This window comes from Phacochoerus africanus, chromosome 6 (genome assembly GCF_016906955.1).
Source record: "Phacochoerus africanus isolate WHEZ1 chromosome 6, ROS_Pafr_v1, whole genome shotgun sequence".
Lineage (NCBI taxonomy): Eukaryota > Metazoa > Chordata > Mammalia > Artiodactyla > Suidae > Phacochoerus > Phacochoerus africanus.
Window position 1 is genome coordinate 109,724,005 of NC_062549.1, and position 13,759 is coordinate 109,737,763.

A 13,759-nucleotide genomic window follows, 5' to 3' on the forward strand; every position below is an offset into this window, starting at 1 on the left:
GATACCCAAGCTCACCTACTTTGGCAAATGCCTTCAAATTTCTCTTACCTCTCTGTTTCACACCATCCCTGTGTTTCTGACCTGAGAATTTTTTATCTTCTACACAGCTCAATGTTGCTCTTAATAAAATGTTTTAAAGATTTTAATCTAGCATTTTAGTTATTTTATTTGATTTGCTTTTTAGGACCGCACTGGCAGCATATGGGGCTTCCCAGGCTAGGGATCCAATCAGAGCTACAGCTGCTGGCTTGCACCACAGCCACAGCAATGTCCGATCCAAGCCACATCTTTGACCTACACCACAGCTCACAGCAATGCCGGATCCTTAACCCACTGAGCGAGGCCAAGGATCAAACCCACAACCTCATGGTTCCTAGTTGGATTGTTTCTGCCGTGCCACAACAGGAACTCCCAGCACTTTTGTTATTTTAAATAAGTTTAGTCTAGTAATATTGTCTGTTGTCTTATCTAAAATCCTTTTCTTTTAAAATTAATTTGGATGATTTCTATTATTTTAGGAAACTATAGAACTTACATCGGTATCTACACACTTGCGTAATTTCCTCTGCTTGAGTGTGGGCTGAACTTCAATTTACTTCTAAGGAGCAGAATTTGGCAGATGATATGATAGCACTTCTGAGTTAGTTATAAAAAGAGTGTATGGCTTGTTTTGGGTGCAGTATTTCATGCTGTTTCTTGAATGTCTTGCAATGGCAGGGAATCAGCTGCCCTGTCATAAGGCTGTGCTATGGAAAAGAGCACGTGGCAAAGGACTGAGCCTATGGCAGCTTGGAAGTATATCCTCTTCCAGTTGAGCCTTGAGATAACTGCAGCTGATGCCTTGATTGTAGTCATGGGAGAGATTTTGAACCAGAATCACCCAGCTAAGCTGTTCTCAGTTCATGATCCACAAACACGATGAGACAGTAAATCGTTGTTCTCAGCCCCAAGTTTTGGAGTAATTTGCTCTGCAGCAATACGTAACTAATGTCCCTCCCTTGTTGACAGAGCAATCAAGCTGAGTCATGGAAATTATATTTGAGACAAGAATGAGAATATAGAGATTGAGAGATCATAGCTACTTTATTTATTGAAGACTTAAAAACAGTGCATTAACAAAACCTTATCTGATAGAAAAATAACATCAGAACTCTTCTGAATGTGATTATCACCTAAACCACCAGAGACACTCATTCTGCTGAATTCCTTCCTAGTTATGGAAATCAAATCTAAGAGATGGGCTGAAATCAGGATGTGAGTCATTGGATAGTTTCTTTTGGAAAGACTGAGAATGAATTAATAAGACCCCTTAATAAAGAAATTGAAGTGAAACCTCACCTTTGGAGAAAGAGTACTCTGTCATTCCTGTAAAAAAGACCCCTATTCAAAAGGAACCAGAAGACTGAGACAATGATCCAGTGAATCTAGCCCCAGAGCTCCTCTCTAAAGCTCGTCTCTGGCTTGACTTCGGGGAGTGGACTGGGCATGACTTAGAGGCTAGAGACTTGTTTGACAACAGGAAGATGCAAATACTCAAGCTTCAGACTGATGCTTTGCTCTTAAGCCATTATTACCACAGGTTCTCTTGGGTTTTCATATCTGACAAATGCTCAGGTATTGGTAAATGATATGGCTTCTGTCATGATTGGGTAAAGGATTGTCTTGCTGTCTGAGGTGGCAAGTCCCTGGCCAGCATCCTCTTCTCTGGTTGGATAAGACAGGGACCCAAACAGGAAAGAAACAGTAGGGGGACAAAGACACCAGTTCACGAGGTGATCATTTAGGGCTTCACGCTACAGGTGACTTTAGACTTCCAGAGATGAGACAAGTCTCTCCAGCATATGGTAGCAGCAGGTCACAGTCCTAAGACCTGGCTGGTTTTGTCAATCTGGCAGTTCAGGGTCAGTGCAAAGGACATCCCCAACACCTGTGGAAAGAGTTGGGAAAATGTGAGACCTTTACAGGCAGAATCATCTCACCCATAATCCCTGGGGTCCGCCCCAGAGAAAAAGAAAGTTTCCATCACCCTGAGACCACCCTTCCTGCTTTCACTTCCAATTCCTTCTCAGGAGTTTTCTCCTTTAGCTTTAGAATGGCAGTTGGGGAGTTCCTGTCGTGGCACAGTGAAAACGAATCCAACTAGGAACCATGAGGATGCACATTCAATCCCTGGCCTCTCTCAGTGAGTTAAGGATCCGGTGTTGCCACGAGCTGTGGTGTAGGTCAAGACACAGCTTGGATCTGACGTTGCTGTGGCTGCGGTGTAGGCTGGCAGCTACAGCTCTGATTTGACTCCTAGCCTGGGAACCTCCATATGCTGCATGTGCAGCCCTAAAAAACAAACAAACAAAAAACCAAAACCAAAGACAAAAAGCAAGAATGGCAGTGGGGAGACAAATAGGGGTGATGCTGGCAAGACAGTAGAATATAAAGTGTTGGGATATCTTGTCTCCTTCAGAAGTCACAGAAGTCCTGCTGCTTATATAGTTAAGTTCTGCAGAGTCATTGCTTTGTGTAGTAAGTCATCTCTAACCATGCTTTAGGTCATGCCTTTGGTCATGCCTTTGTTTCTAAGCAGAGAAAAATCATTTCTCTCTGAGCTTCTTAATTAAGTCTTAGCTAACTTGTGACACACTCAAAACATTTGGTTATAAAAATGGTAGAAATATCACATAGCAAAAAAGAACAATAAACTACCCCCCCCCCCATTCATCCTAACTTGTCAAACTAAGCAGGGAAACAAGGAGGAAATTGGTTATAATTTTCATCACCAACTCCTGCTAATTTTTCAAGCAAAACGTTTTATTCATCATAAGCCTTTCCAGACCAGTTGTGTAAGGGACCAGAGTAAGGTTCTACTTGGTGTTTTTTTTTTTAATTTTTATTTTTTCTGTTATAGTTTATTTATAATGTTCTGTCGATTTCTGCTGTTCAGCAAAGGGACCCAATCATACACACACACACATATATATATACACACACATTCTTTTTCTCACATTATCCTCCATCATATTCTATCACAAGTGACTAGATATAGTTCCCTGTGCTATGCAGCAGGATCTCATTGCTTATCCAGTCCAAATGACTACAAAACACTCATTTCTCTTAGTGATAAGTTGACCAGATAGATCTTAGAGCATACTTTCTGTATGCCTTAAACTGGTAATGATACCACTTGCTACTTAACTGGGGGTGGGGGAGAGCTCGTATTTATTGAGCATGTACTATGTACCTGGTACTGTTTGAAAAATTACATGACCTAACTCACTTAATTCTGAAAGTACCCTCAGATTAAGCGCTTACCTGGATCACACACACGCAGATAGTGATGATTCCGATATACAGGAAATTGGAGTGAAACCACAGCTTTGCTTTTACAAAGCAACCCTAGAAAAAAAATTACAAGTGGTACTACTGTATTATTCATCCTTATCAGGAGGCTTATTTGGGAAGATAGTTTGTATGTGGCTTGATGCCAAGAGGCTTAAGCCAGGCATTAGATTTTTATTTTTTATTTGACTGAAGAAATGGGTATAAAGTAGAAAATATAAACCAGAGACTTTTCTGGTATTGTTATCATTACAGTGACACCTAAAGTAAATGTCTTAGGTCTTTACATACCGTGTTAAACTAGCTCCCAGGAGATAGGCGAACAACATATATCCTTGTGTTCTTTGAACGTTCACTGCTGACTTGGGATTGACAAATGGTAATAGAGGCTATGCAATCCTAGGACTGGCTGCATCTCAGCTTCAAAAGCCAGTAAACCAATCACAGCCCTATCAGCTCCAGGGCAGTTGTTGGTTGGTGGGTGTCTCAGCTTTTCTTCATAGACCCCCAAATGTCAGAGATTTCCAAACAACCCCAAGTGGGTAACATGGGGTAACAGGACCTCAGGGACTTGGTCTAGCTGGAAGATCATTTGGGCTTCTTCTCTAGGCCTAGTCTGGAGGTTCAAAATAAATCAGAATTTCCATCAACTCTCTCTCCCCCAACTCCTCACTCCTACCCTTACTGGAGGCAGAGGGAGAAGCTTTTGTGCTTCAACCTTACAAATGTCACTTTCAACCATAAGAAGACCTAATTCTTGCTCAAGAAAAATCTAGAGATAGTCTTCTGCCACTATCACCTGACATTTTCCCTCTGATGTAATAATAATTTAAAGTAGCGAGAAGCTTCTTAATGGGATCCGTAGTCTAGATGAACTTCTTCCTTTTCTCCCCCGCTCCCCCCTTATTTGTCTAGTAATAGGAGTTGTTTCTCTGGTCTTTTTTTTGTTTGTTTAAGGTTTCCTGTTTCTGGCTGGGAGGACTAGGTCCTATATGACTGGAGTTCCTAAGGTAATTAAAAGTTTAACCAAACTGGCCAATCACAGAAAAGTTTCCAAAAAAAGAAGAATATTACCTTAACTTGTGAGTCTGTGGGACAAGATGTTGGTGGTCTGCCGTGCCAATCACTCGTGCCATTTATACCACAGCATTGAAGCTAAAAGCCAAACCCCCAAAGAGTGATGGTTAGAAAGCTAACAGGAAGAAAACCGTGGGCCTTGGAAAACAGGTAGGCCCTTCAGATCAGACTCTATAGCAGAAAGTCCAGAATTGACCTGACTGTTACGGCTCCTTAGAACTAAGTACTTTCAAACCTGTTATACCACTTCATTCACATAAAGCTTCTTGAAATAGAGGCGACATATTTAACTTACTCACATCGTACAGATCGAAAATTTGGCAGGCGTTCCCGTCGTGGCACAGTGGAAATGAATCCGACTAGGAACCATGAGGTTGTGGGTTTGATCCCTGGCCTCAATCAGTGGGTTAAGGATCCGGCATTGCCATGAGCTGTGATGTAGGTCAAAGATGTGGCTTGGATCCCGCCTTGCTGTGGCTCTGGCGTAGGCCGGCAGCTACAGTTCGGATTCGACCCCTAGCCTGGGAACCTCCATATGCTGCGGGTGCAGCCCTAAAAAGACAAAAAAAAAAAAAAATTAGGCACACAGGAGACTTTATAATGAAGGGATCAGGCTGACTGCACCTCGACCTACTGCATGGCTGGGAGCAAAACTGATGCCATCTTGGGCCCTTGTACTTTCTCCTGTTCTTCTATTGACCCTACCCAGGATTTTACTCTGCAGTAAATCACTTCTCTGCCATCAAGGGCTTTGTAATTAATAACTATTGTGGCTCTATCTTCTGTTAATCCCCAAGCAGTGATGAAAACCTTTGTGGACATACTCCCAGGGCCCATGAGACTAGTTACCCATTCGTGAATCTTGTCTTAGGAAGGTATGTCCTGCACCTACTTTTTCTTTTTCTTTCTTGCTTTTTAGGGCTGCCCTCGTGGCATATAGAGGTTCCCAGGCTAGGGATCAAATTGGATCTACAGCTTCTGGCCTACACCACAGCCACAGCAATGCCAGATCCAAGCCAGGTTTGCAGCCTACACCATAGCTCATGGCAATGCTGGATCCTTAACCCACTGAGTGAGGCCAGGGATCAAACCCGCAACCCCATGGGTCCTGGTCAGATTCGTTTCCACTGTGCCATGACAGGAACTCCCTGCATCTACTTTCATGCCCTAAGTTAACTATAAAATTGTTCCAGTGGCCCCTTGTCAGTGTGGAGTGCAGCTCTGACTACTTCCAGATTGTCCACCTGATCCTGATCCCACCCTGTGAGTAAGTTACCCTATAATAAGCTGATCTAGTGATTACATGGAGCTGTCTGCCTCATTATTTGGTCTCAAGACACTTTCTTAGTTCAATGGGCACTTTTCATTCCCTCCACTCTAGGACCATTGGCAAGATAGGCAGGAGATGGAAAATGACGCAAGAATGGGTTAAGGGGCTGAGCAAGGAAATGCTCGTTGCTAGTGGGGAAAATTCCGGGCTGGCCAGGCATTTCCATGTGGGGTGATCTGGTTACATTTATGGAACTCTTCACACTGGGTACAGGAACACCAGAAAACACCAAAGAGCTTACCAGAAATATGAATCAAGAGGCAGAGTGAACAAGCTATTGCAGCTGTTGTATAGCCTTTGTTGTGCCCTCTAAAGATTAGTATGAAAAGGGAATTGCAGCTCAACTGGGAACTAGAGACAACGAAAGAGGTGCTGAGACTAGAGAGGAATGTCTGGATGGCATGTTCAGCTGCTTGGACATTATGTCAAAGAAAATACAGCAGGAAGAACATGTTAAAATGATGGACTGTAAGATGGTTAAATGTAGCGTTTAGGCTGCCTCCATTCAAAGGTGAGGACAATTGTTTCACAGGAGAACTGGAACCCAAGAGGTGGGCTCCTTGGGCTAATAACTCATCAGAAGATGAGGACATAATTATCCAGAAGAAAGAGGAAATTTGGGCACAGCTTTGGATCCAAAGTAAAACACAGGCCACTAGAGAACCAAGAGATAATATAGAGGAAATCTCTAGGAGCCAAAAAACCACCACGAGGGAATTTTCCTCTCTGAATTAGTAGAATTAACCAGCAGATTTAAACAAAAGAGCAGGGAGGCCACTGTAGCCTAGGTGCTCCATTTATGAGATACTGGGGGAAATAGCATTATGTTAAATGGGTCCAAATTGCCTAAAATAGCTTCAGTTACAGCACAGCCTACCCTCTGGCAATGTTTGTATGTGGCTGGTGGGAGAAAATCAAGGGCACTCAGACAACTTGATTGAATGGATACATTCAGGTATAGGCATGGCTTGACCAAATGAGGGGCACGTGCTGCCCCCCCCCCCCCCCCCGCAAATGGGTATCTGTGGAAGAGTTACAAGACATAGGGAATTAGGAATGAAGCGTGCTCTCTATATTCATTAGTTCCAAAGACCTGATGAAGAGTCATTTACAGCAGGCATGAAGGGACTTATCCGGTAGTCCACTCTAGGAAATTAGTACCAGACCTTGGTTTCAGTTTTGGCCCTGATGGTTAATCAACCCATTCACATGGTGGTGGCCATGATAGCAGATCCAAGAGAAACTGAAAAAATCCGACATAGGGAAAAGGACGGTTAGTTAAAGCCAGAGAGAGAACACCAAAAAGTGAGGAAACCAAAGAAAGGGGCCCAAAAAGAATTTCTCACAAGCAATTATGGCAATTATGGTGTTAATCTGGACCTTTTAACCTTACAGAAAGTATCACCCAAAGAAAAAAGTTTACTCCCCTCGTAGCAAAAGACAAAGAAGAATGGCACAACCCTGTTTTGCATCACCAGAGGAAGATGAAGAACCAGGGTAGATACCCCCTGACTCCAAGAAATTAGGGGTGGAGTCAGGGTTGCTCCTTGGTGCAGGCCATAGGGGGTCACTGGAGGCCCCATACTAAACACATTATTTCTTGGTCTTGCACCAATAAACAAATTATTCTGGCTTTAGTAGATACCTGTGCTGAGTGCACCCTGATTTATGGGAATCCATCCAAGTTCCAAGGGGAAATATGAGCCATTGGTGGGTATGAAGGCCAAACATTGCAGGTGAAACAAGAGCTTGTATTTATAAATTGGAAGATTGCCTTCCCATCCCTTTCTGGTTTATTTTCACCCATACCTGGGTAGGATACCCAGGATATCCTATAGGACCTGGACCTCAAACAACCACAGGCAAGTTGACTCCATCAAAAGTTGAAACATAGAATCCCCCAAACAATTTGGGAGATAGTAAAAAGGCTCCATTTGTATCTCAAGTATATGGACCTTCAAGCAGAAGATAAGACTGTCCTTGGCGTCATTTGAGGCGCTGCACCCTGTCATATCCCCCAGGGCACACTAGATGCTCTGACTCTCCAGTTATCAGATGGCAAGAAGACTACACTGGGGAGCTCCCGGCAGGGCTCAGTGGTAATGAACCTGACTAGGATCCGTGAGGATGTGGGTTCCAGCCCTGGTCTCGCTCAGTGAGTTAAGGATCCATCGTTGCTGTGGCTGTGGCATAGGCCAGCAGTTTTTACAGCTCCAATTGGACCCCTAGCCTGGGAACTCACATATGCTGTGGGTGCGACCCTAAAAAAAGACCCAAAAATAAGAAGAAAAAAAAAAAAAGAGTACCTGGGTCTTTGCCAGTTTCAGAAGGGCATAAATATGCTCTAACCTGCACTGACACAGCCACCAGATTGGTGCAAGCCTTTGCCAGTAAGAAAGCCAATCCGGCTGCTAAAATTGGAAGTTATATATGGAATGCTGGTCCATATTGACACTGATTAAGGAACTCATTTCACTGGACATGAAAGACAAGAGTAGGCATAAGTCCAAGAAATTCTTTGGAGTTTCCATCTACTATACAACTCCCACCTTGGCTGGACTTATAGAATGTGTGAAAGCCCTATTTCCTGAGGGCATGTTAAAAGCTTGGTCCCAATCAGACTATTCAATGCCTTGGGCACTGAGGGCTGACAATCTGCACATGAATGGCTGGCTGAATACACAGCAAGGAGGAGGATGAGAGTGCAGGTTCAAAAGGGAGGTCTTGGGCCTATCAGGTGGGATGAAGGTCTCCTTTTGCAGATGCCACAGAACCTCCTGTCTGGTATTACTGTAATTCATTGGCGTTTAAATTGGTCACCCCTCCCAGTGTCTGGCATCCTAATACTCAAAGGTACATGGTGGTCCACAACTCTAACTGCTGAGTCTACAGCCTGTCTTCAGTGTCAAGGGGATGCCATGGAAAGTTCACCCATTCGTCCACAGTGAATGGAGAAAATGGCTTGGATTGATGAACAAAAATCCCCGTATTATATGACAAGCTTTATATTTAACTATAGTGACTCTGAACAGTATATATTTTTTCCCCTTGTGTTAAATAGGTCAAATAATCTCCAGATTCCCATGGCTTATCATTATTCGGGATGGCTTAGGGTGGTTGGAAGCTGAACACGGAGTCTTGGTATCCTAACTCCCATCTGCATAGAAAGGACCAATCAAACCCAAACAAACCATAGACCTAAGGGGAGGCTCCCCCACAAAGTCTGCAGAGTAACTCACAAGATATTAAATTCTGAATGGACGGGAAAAGAAGTTTCCTACAGAGTAGGTGCCTCTATGGTTCCCAAACAAGGGATAGGATATGTGGAGCTTATCTATGGCCTTGTCTGCCCCATGAGTGGATGGGCCGATGTACCTTGGGATTTCTTTCTCTCGGGCTTGTGTAGACACTACTGTATTGGAAGTCCCCCCATAAGTGGCCTGTTATTAAGTCCAGGTAGCAGGCCCATGGCAGTATGTCATGTTGGGAATGGCTGACATTTGTTTTCCTTCCCCCAAAACTCATGTGTAAGTGCTAGAAATCCAGGAATTAGCAGAGTTATTTCATGAGCTTTGAATGATTCCCACGAGGGCATCTATTCTCTAGTAAAACAGGAAAGCACTCAAATGAGAAAGGTGGGGCTTCAAAACCATGTGGTTTTTGACATGTTGACTGCAGAGCATGGAGGGTCATGTGCTTTAATTGGGTGAGATTTTGTACATATACACTTTCATATGAATGCAAGATAACTGATTTACTCTTTCATGTAAAAACAGTCATTACTCATCTGTGGCTCATTGGTAATGAACCCAACTACCATCCATGAGGATGAGAGTTCTTGATCCCTGGCCTTGCTCAGGGACTTAAGGGTCTGGCATTGCTGTGAGTGGTGGTGCAGGTCACAGATGTGGCTCGGATCTGGCTTTGCTGTGGCTGTGGTGTAGGCTGGCAGTTGTAGCTGTGATTGGGCCCCCTAGCTTGGAAACTTCCAAGTGTAGTGGGTGCAGCCCTAAAAAGCAAAATAAATAAATAAATAAATAATAAATAAATAAAAAGTAGGCAGAGTAGAGGATTTTTAGGGTAGTGAAACTATTCTATATGATATTATAATGATGTAGATATGTCATTATAAATTTGTTCAAATGCATAGCATGTGCAACACCAAGAGTGAACGCTAATGTAAACTATGGACTTTGAGTGATAATTACATGTCAATGTAGGCTCACCCTTCATAGAAAAACGCACCATTCTGGCAAGTGATGTTGACAATGGAGGAGACGACGCATGTGTGAGAGTTTACGGGAAAGCTCTGTATTTCCCTCTCAGTTCTGTTGGAAACCTAAGACTGCCCTAAGAAAAATAAAGGTTTTTTTCTAAAAGAAGATATCTTTAATTTGTGAAAGGATATAATGTCTATTATTTGCTTTAATAAATTCTAGCAAAACACTCCATGGAAGATTAGCTTAACTAACACTGGCAAAATGTTGAGTGTTTAAACTGGGTGATAACTGGAGTTCCCATTGTGGCTCAGCGGTTAAGGACCTAATGTTGTCTCTGTGAGCATGTGGGTTCAATCTCGTGGGTTAAAGACCTGGAGTTGCTGCAAGCTCTGGTGTAGGTGACAGATGTAGCTCAGATCTGGCGTTGCAATGGCTGTGGTGTAGGCCAGCAGCTGTAGCTCTGATTCGACCCCTCGCCTTGGAACTTTCACATGCCACAGGTGCAACCATAAAAAGAAAAAAAACTGGGTGATATGTACCCTGAGATTCATTTTGCTCTGTTCTTTTATGCAAGTTTGGATATTCTATAATAAAAAGGATTCTAAACTGGATTAAAAAAAAAAAGTAAAGAATTTGGGATCCAGAGAGGTTAAGTGACTTTCCAAAGTCTACCCATTCCTGGTCTTTGGACTTTAATTCCTGTGCTGTTTCTTTCACTCCACACTAAGCAGGCATGGAAGGGTCACAGGTGGCTCCCTGTGGTCATAATGATATTGTCTGAGACACAGACCATGTGTGCCACACTGGATCCCTGACCCCAACACACCAAGGCAAGCATGCTGAGTTAATATATACATTTATAGGTGGGGAGGGGCATAAGGAATGGGGTGCTGGTGAGCTCGGTACCAAGAATGATTCGGGATACTCAGGAATTCAAAAGAGATTTCTTGGATCACACAATTTTTTTTTCCTTACTTTTTGGAGCCACACTCATGGCATATGGAGGTTCCCAGTCTAGGGGTTGAATCAGAGCTATAGCTGCCAGCCTACACTACATCCATTGCAACTCAGGATCCAAGCCGATTCTGCGACCTACACCACAGCTCACAGCAATACTGGATCCCAGACCCACTGAGCAAGGCCAGGAATAGAACGTGCATCCTCACAGATACGAGCTGGATTAGTTTCCACTGTGCCACAATGGGAACTCCTATAATTTCTTTTTCAGAAAAATTTTGGAAAATACATAAACTAATCCAGTATTATAGGTCTTTCTTACATCTTTATAGGGCCTGAACAATAAGCCTGAGTGGCTGAAGGGTAAAGGAGAGAACACAGACAACTTTGTACCCATTGGGCTGATTCCCATGGTCTCCTGTTTGTGACAGTCAAGCATTATTCTGAACCTCGGGGCTGTGGACCTTCGATTCTGAAACTTTGAGTAAAGGAAGACCTGCCCCTTCATCCCCAGGGACTGAGGTTGGAAAATTACTTCCAGGCTGAGCTAAGGAGGATTCCACGGTACTTACAAATGTCTGGATGGAGTCCCATGCTGCCTTGGTGCTGTTGTCTGAGTGATATCGATGGATGCTGTCGGTCAGGCCCTCAGCCACATAGACATTCAGCTGGGTGGGGCACATTCCAGCAGAGGAGACATTGTAAAAAGCAAGTGGGTTCAAGGAACAAGAAATTTCTCATATAGGCTAATAAAATGATTCCTTTTATTCTTCCCTCCTAAATGGCCTCCTCAGAACTAAGGAAGTGAAGGGTGGGGGGGAGCTTATATATGGCAAGAAATGCTGAGGGTGAGATGGCATTGAAGGAACAAGTATATAGGGGTCCCTTTATCCTTCCAGAACTCTGGTTTTACAAAGGAGGAAAAGGGACAATCAGAGCATGGGATCTCCTAGCACTGAGAGAGTCTATATTGACAAACACATGGAGAAAAGAAAATAGGAGGAAGACAAACTTGTTCCCATTTGTCCTTCAAAACACCACTCAAATGCCATCTCCTTCACTAATCTCTTCTCTCCCCAATTACAATTAATCTCTCTTTCCTCCATTCTTCCACTTCGTGACAACTTCTCCACCACACACTCTTAGCCATATAATAATGAGGTGTGTTATCTAGAACTTACCTTAGGTTCATACACGAAGAGCAGGATGGCTAAGGTCACCTCCGCAAGGAGAATAATCAGCAGCAAGACAAAGAACTGGGCCAAAGCAGAGAGAGGCTCACAGCATGGATCACAGTTCTTCCCCCACTCCCATTGCACCCTGGGGGCCACCAGGAGTGTCTCTGCCCATGTGCAGGAGGTTCTCTTCCTGTCTACATGGGCCTTCATAAGCCTTGTTTGGTGAGGAACATTTGTTCTTTTCCTACAACTAGTCTAGGTCCCAAGACTCTAGAAGGCAGTTTTCTAACTTTGCTCTCTTCTTCCCATTGTGCCTATTGAGCTGCACGTGCATGCTGAAAATGCAATACCATTTGTTGAATCCATGAGGCAATTTCGGCACCAGTCCAGTAAAATAATTGAGAAAAGACTAGTAAACTAAGCCTTGGGTCTATAAAGGTTGGGACCTGGTCCTTTCTGCCAGCACAGGCTTTCAGGGTGGAGGACAGGTGATGGTGGAGGTTGAGAAGAGCCCTGTACATATGGGGAGAAGAGGTGCTCCAGTCATGGTCCTAACTCATATTTGTCTCCAACTTTAGATGCTTATGCTAATCACACGTAACAGAAAACATATTTGTACTTATTCGCTTTCCTCCACCTTCTTGCCCAACACAAATTTTGGCCACTTAAAACCTTTTCTCCATGTCTATTACCTTCCATCTTTTGCCAATAGTCTGGGAACTATCTGAGAACAAGGATTTTCTTATTTCATCTCTTGGCTCCAGTTTAACAGTTGACCCATAAACGGAAAGATTAACCACATGACCTGAGGGAGAACCAAGGTTACTGGAAACCCATGCTAGGGATAGAGTGGCACAGCTCTTTCCTGGGCATGCTAGAGAAATGGGGGACTCTTTCGTAGAGCATAGAGGCAAAACCTAAGTCTAAAGGTGTTCCTTAGGATAGTTAACTGACAGGGAGCAACTGCAAACCTCTAGAATCTCTCACGTTAGACCTCAATGGCTGCAGCCTAGTTGGGTCGATATCTCGTGCAGATATGAAATAGATAAGCATCCTCTGCCATTTTAGGAGGGTCAGAGGGCTCAGAAGAATCTAGAGACTAGATTTTCCATCAGTTACTGACTCTGATGAATCAAATTCTAGAAATTCTAGAAATGCCCTCTCTTGTCTATCCTTGGGACCCCAATCAGAAAGGAAAGACCATGGGTCTAGACATACTTGACTGACCTGAGGTGCTGATCTTCTGTTCCTATGATTTCCCTGCACTAAAAGATGAGCTGCCAAAATACGTCTGTGGCTTAAGGCGTCATGCCCTCCCACTTAGGGTACCACATCCACTGTGAGAATAACTCACCGACATCAGCAGGCACTTGTTCTCCTTGATGGATCCCATGCAGCCCAGGAAGGCAACTACCATGATAATGGAGCCAACGATGATAAGCACATTGCCCAGTGTGAGAGAGGGGAGCTTATGGAAGAGCACTCCAAAGTCGTTGTGGATCAGGAGGTAGATCCCAAAGCCCAAAATGCAACAGCCACAGAACTGGAAGGAAGAGTCATAACACTCTGGGGTAAAACGTGGTTCTTTAACGTCTCTTTTTACTCCTTTACTTGAGATCAGAATCACCTTTTTCCATTGGCTCTACCCAACAAACTCTTTGCCCAGA

At 43.7% G+C, this 13,759-nt stretch overlaps 1 protein-coding gene across 3 annotated transcripts in view; it reads right to left on the reverse strand.

Annotated features, from left to right (window-relative positions):
- Window positions 1-1,064: 1,064 nt before the first annotated feature.
- The window catches only part of CD53 (CD53 molecule), a 28,750-nt gene continuing 16,055 nt past the window's right edge, over window positions 1,065-13,759 (reverse strand). For 2 of the 3 annotated variants that reach the window (XM_047785064.1, XM_047785065.1), the window contains exons 3-8: window positions 13,447-13,635; window positions 12,096-12,170; window positions 11,487-11,582; window positions 4,405-4,485; window positions 3,304-3,387; window positions 1,065-1,927 (exon numbers count right to left, since the gene is read on the reverse strand). In XM_047785064.1, the coding sequence (XP_047641020.1) occupies window positions 1,856-1,927; window positions 3,304-3,387; window positions 4,405-4,485; window positions 11,487-11,582; window positions 12,096-12,170; window positions 13,447-13,635 (597 nt within the window). In that variant the 3' untranslated portion in view covers window positions 1,065-1,855. Of the gene's footprint in view, window positions 1,928-3,303; window positions 3,388-3,621; window positions 3,947-4,404; window positions 4,486-11,486; window positions 11,583-12,095; window positions 12,171-13,446; window positions 13,636-13,759 lie in introns of those variants that run through there. The other variant, XR_007135586.1, reaches the window with a different exon arrangement.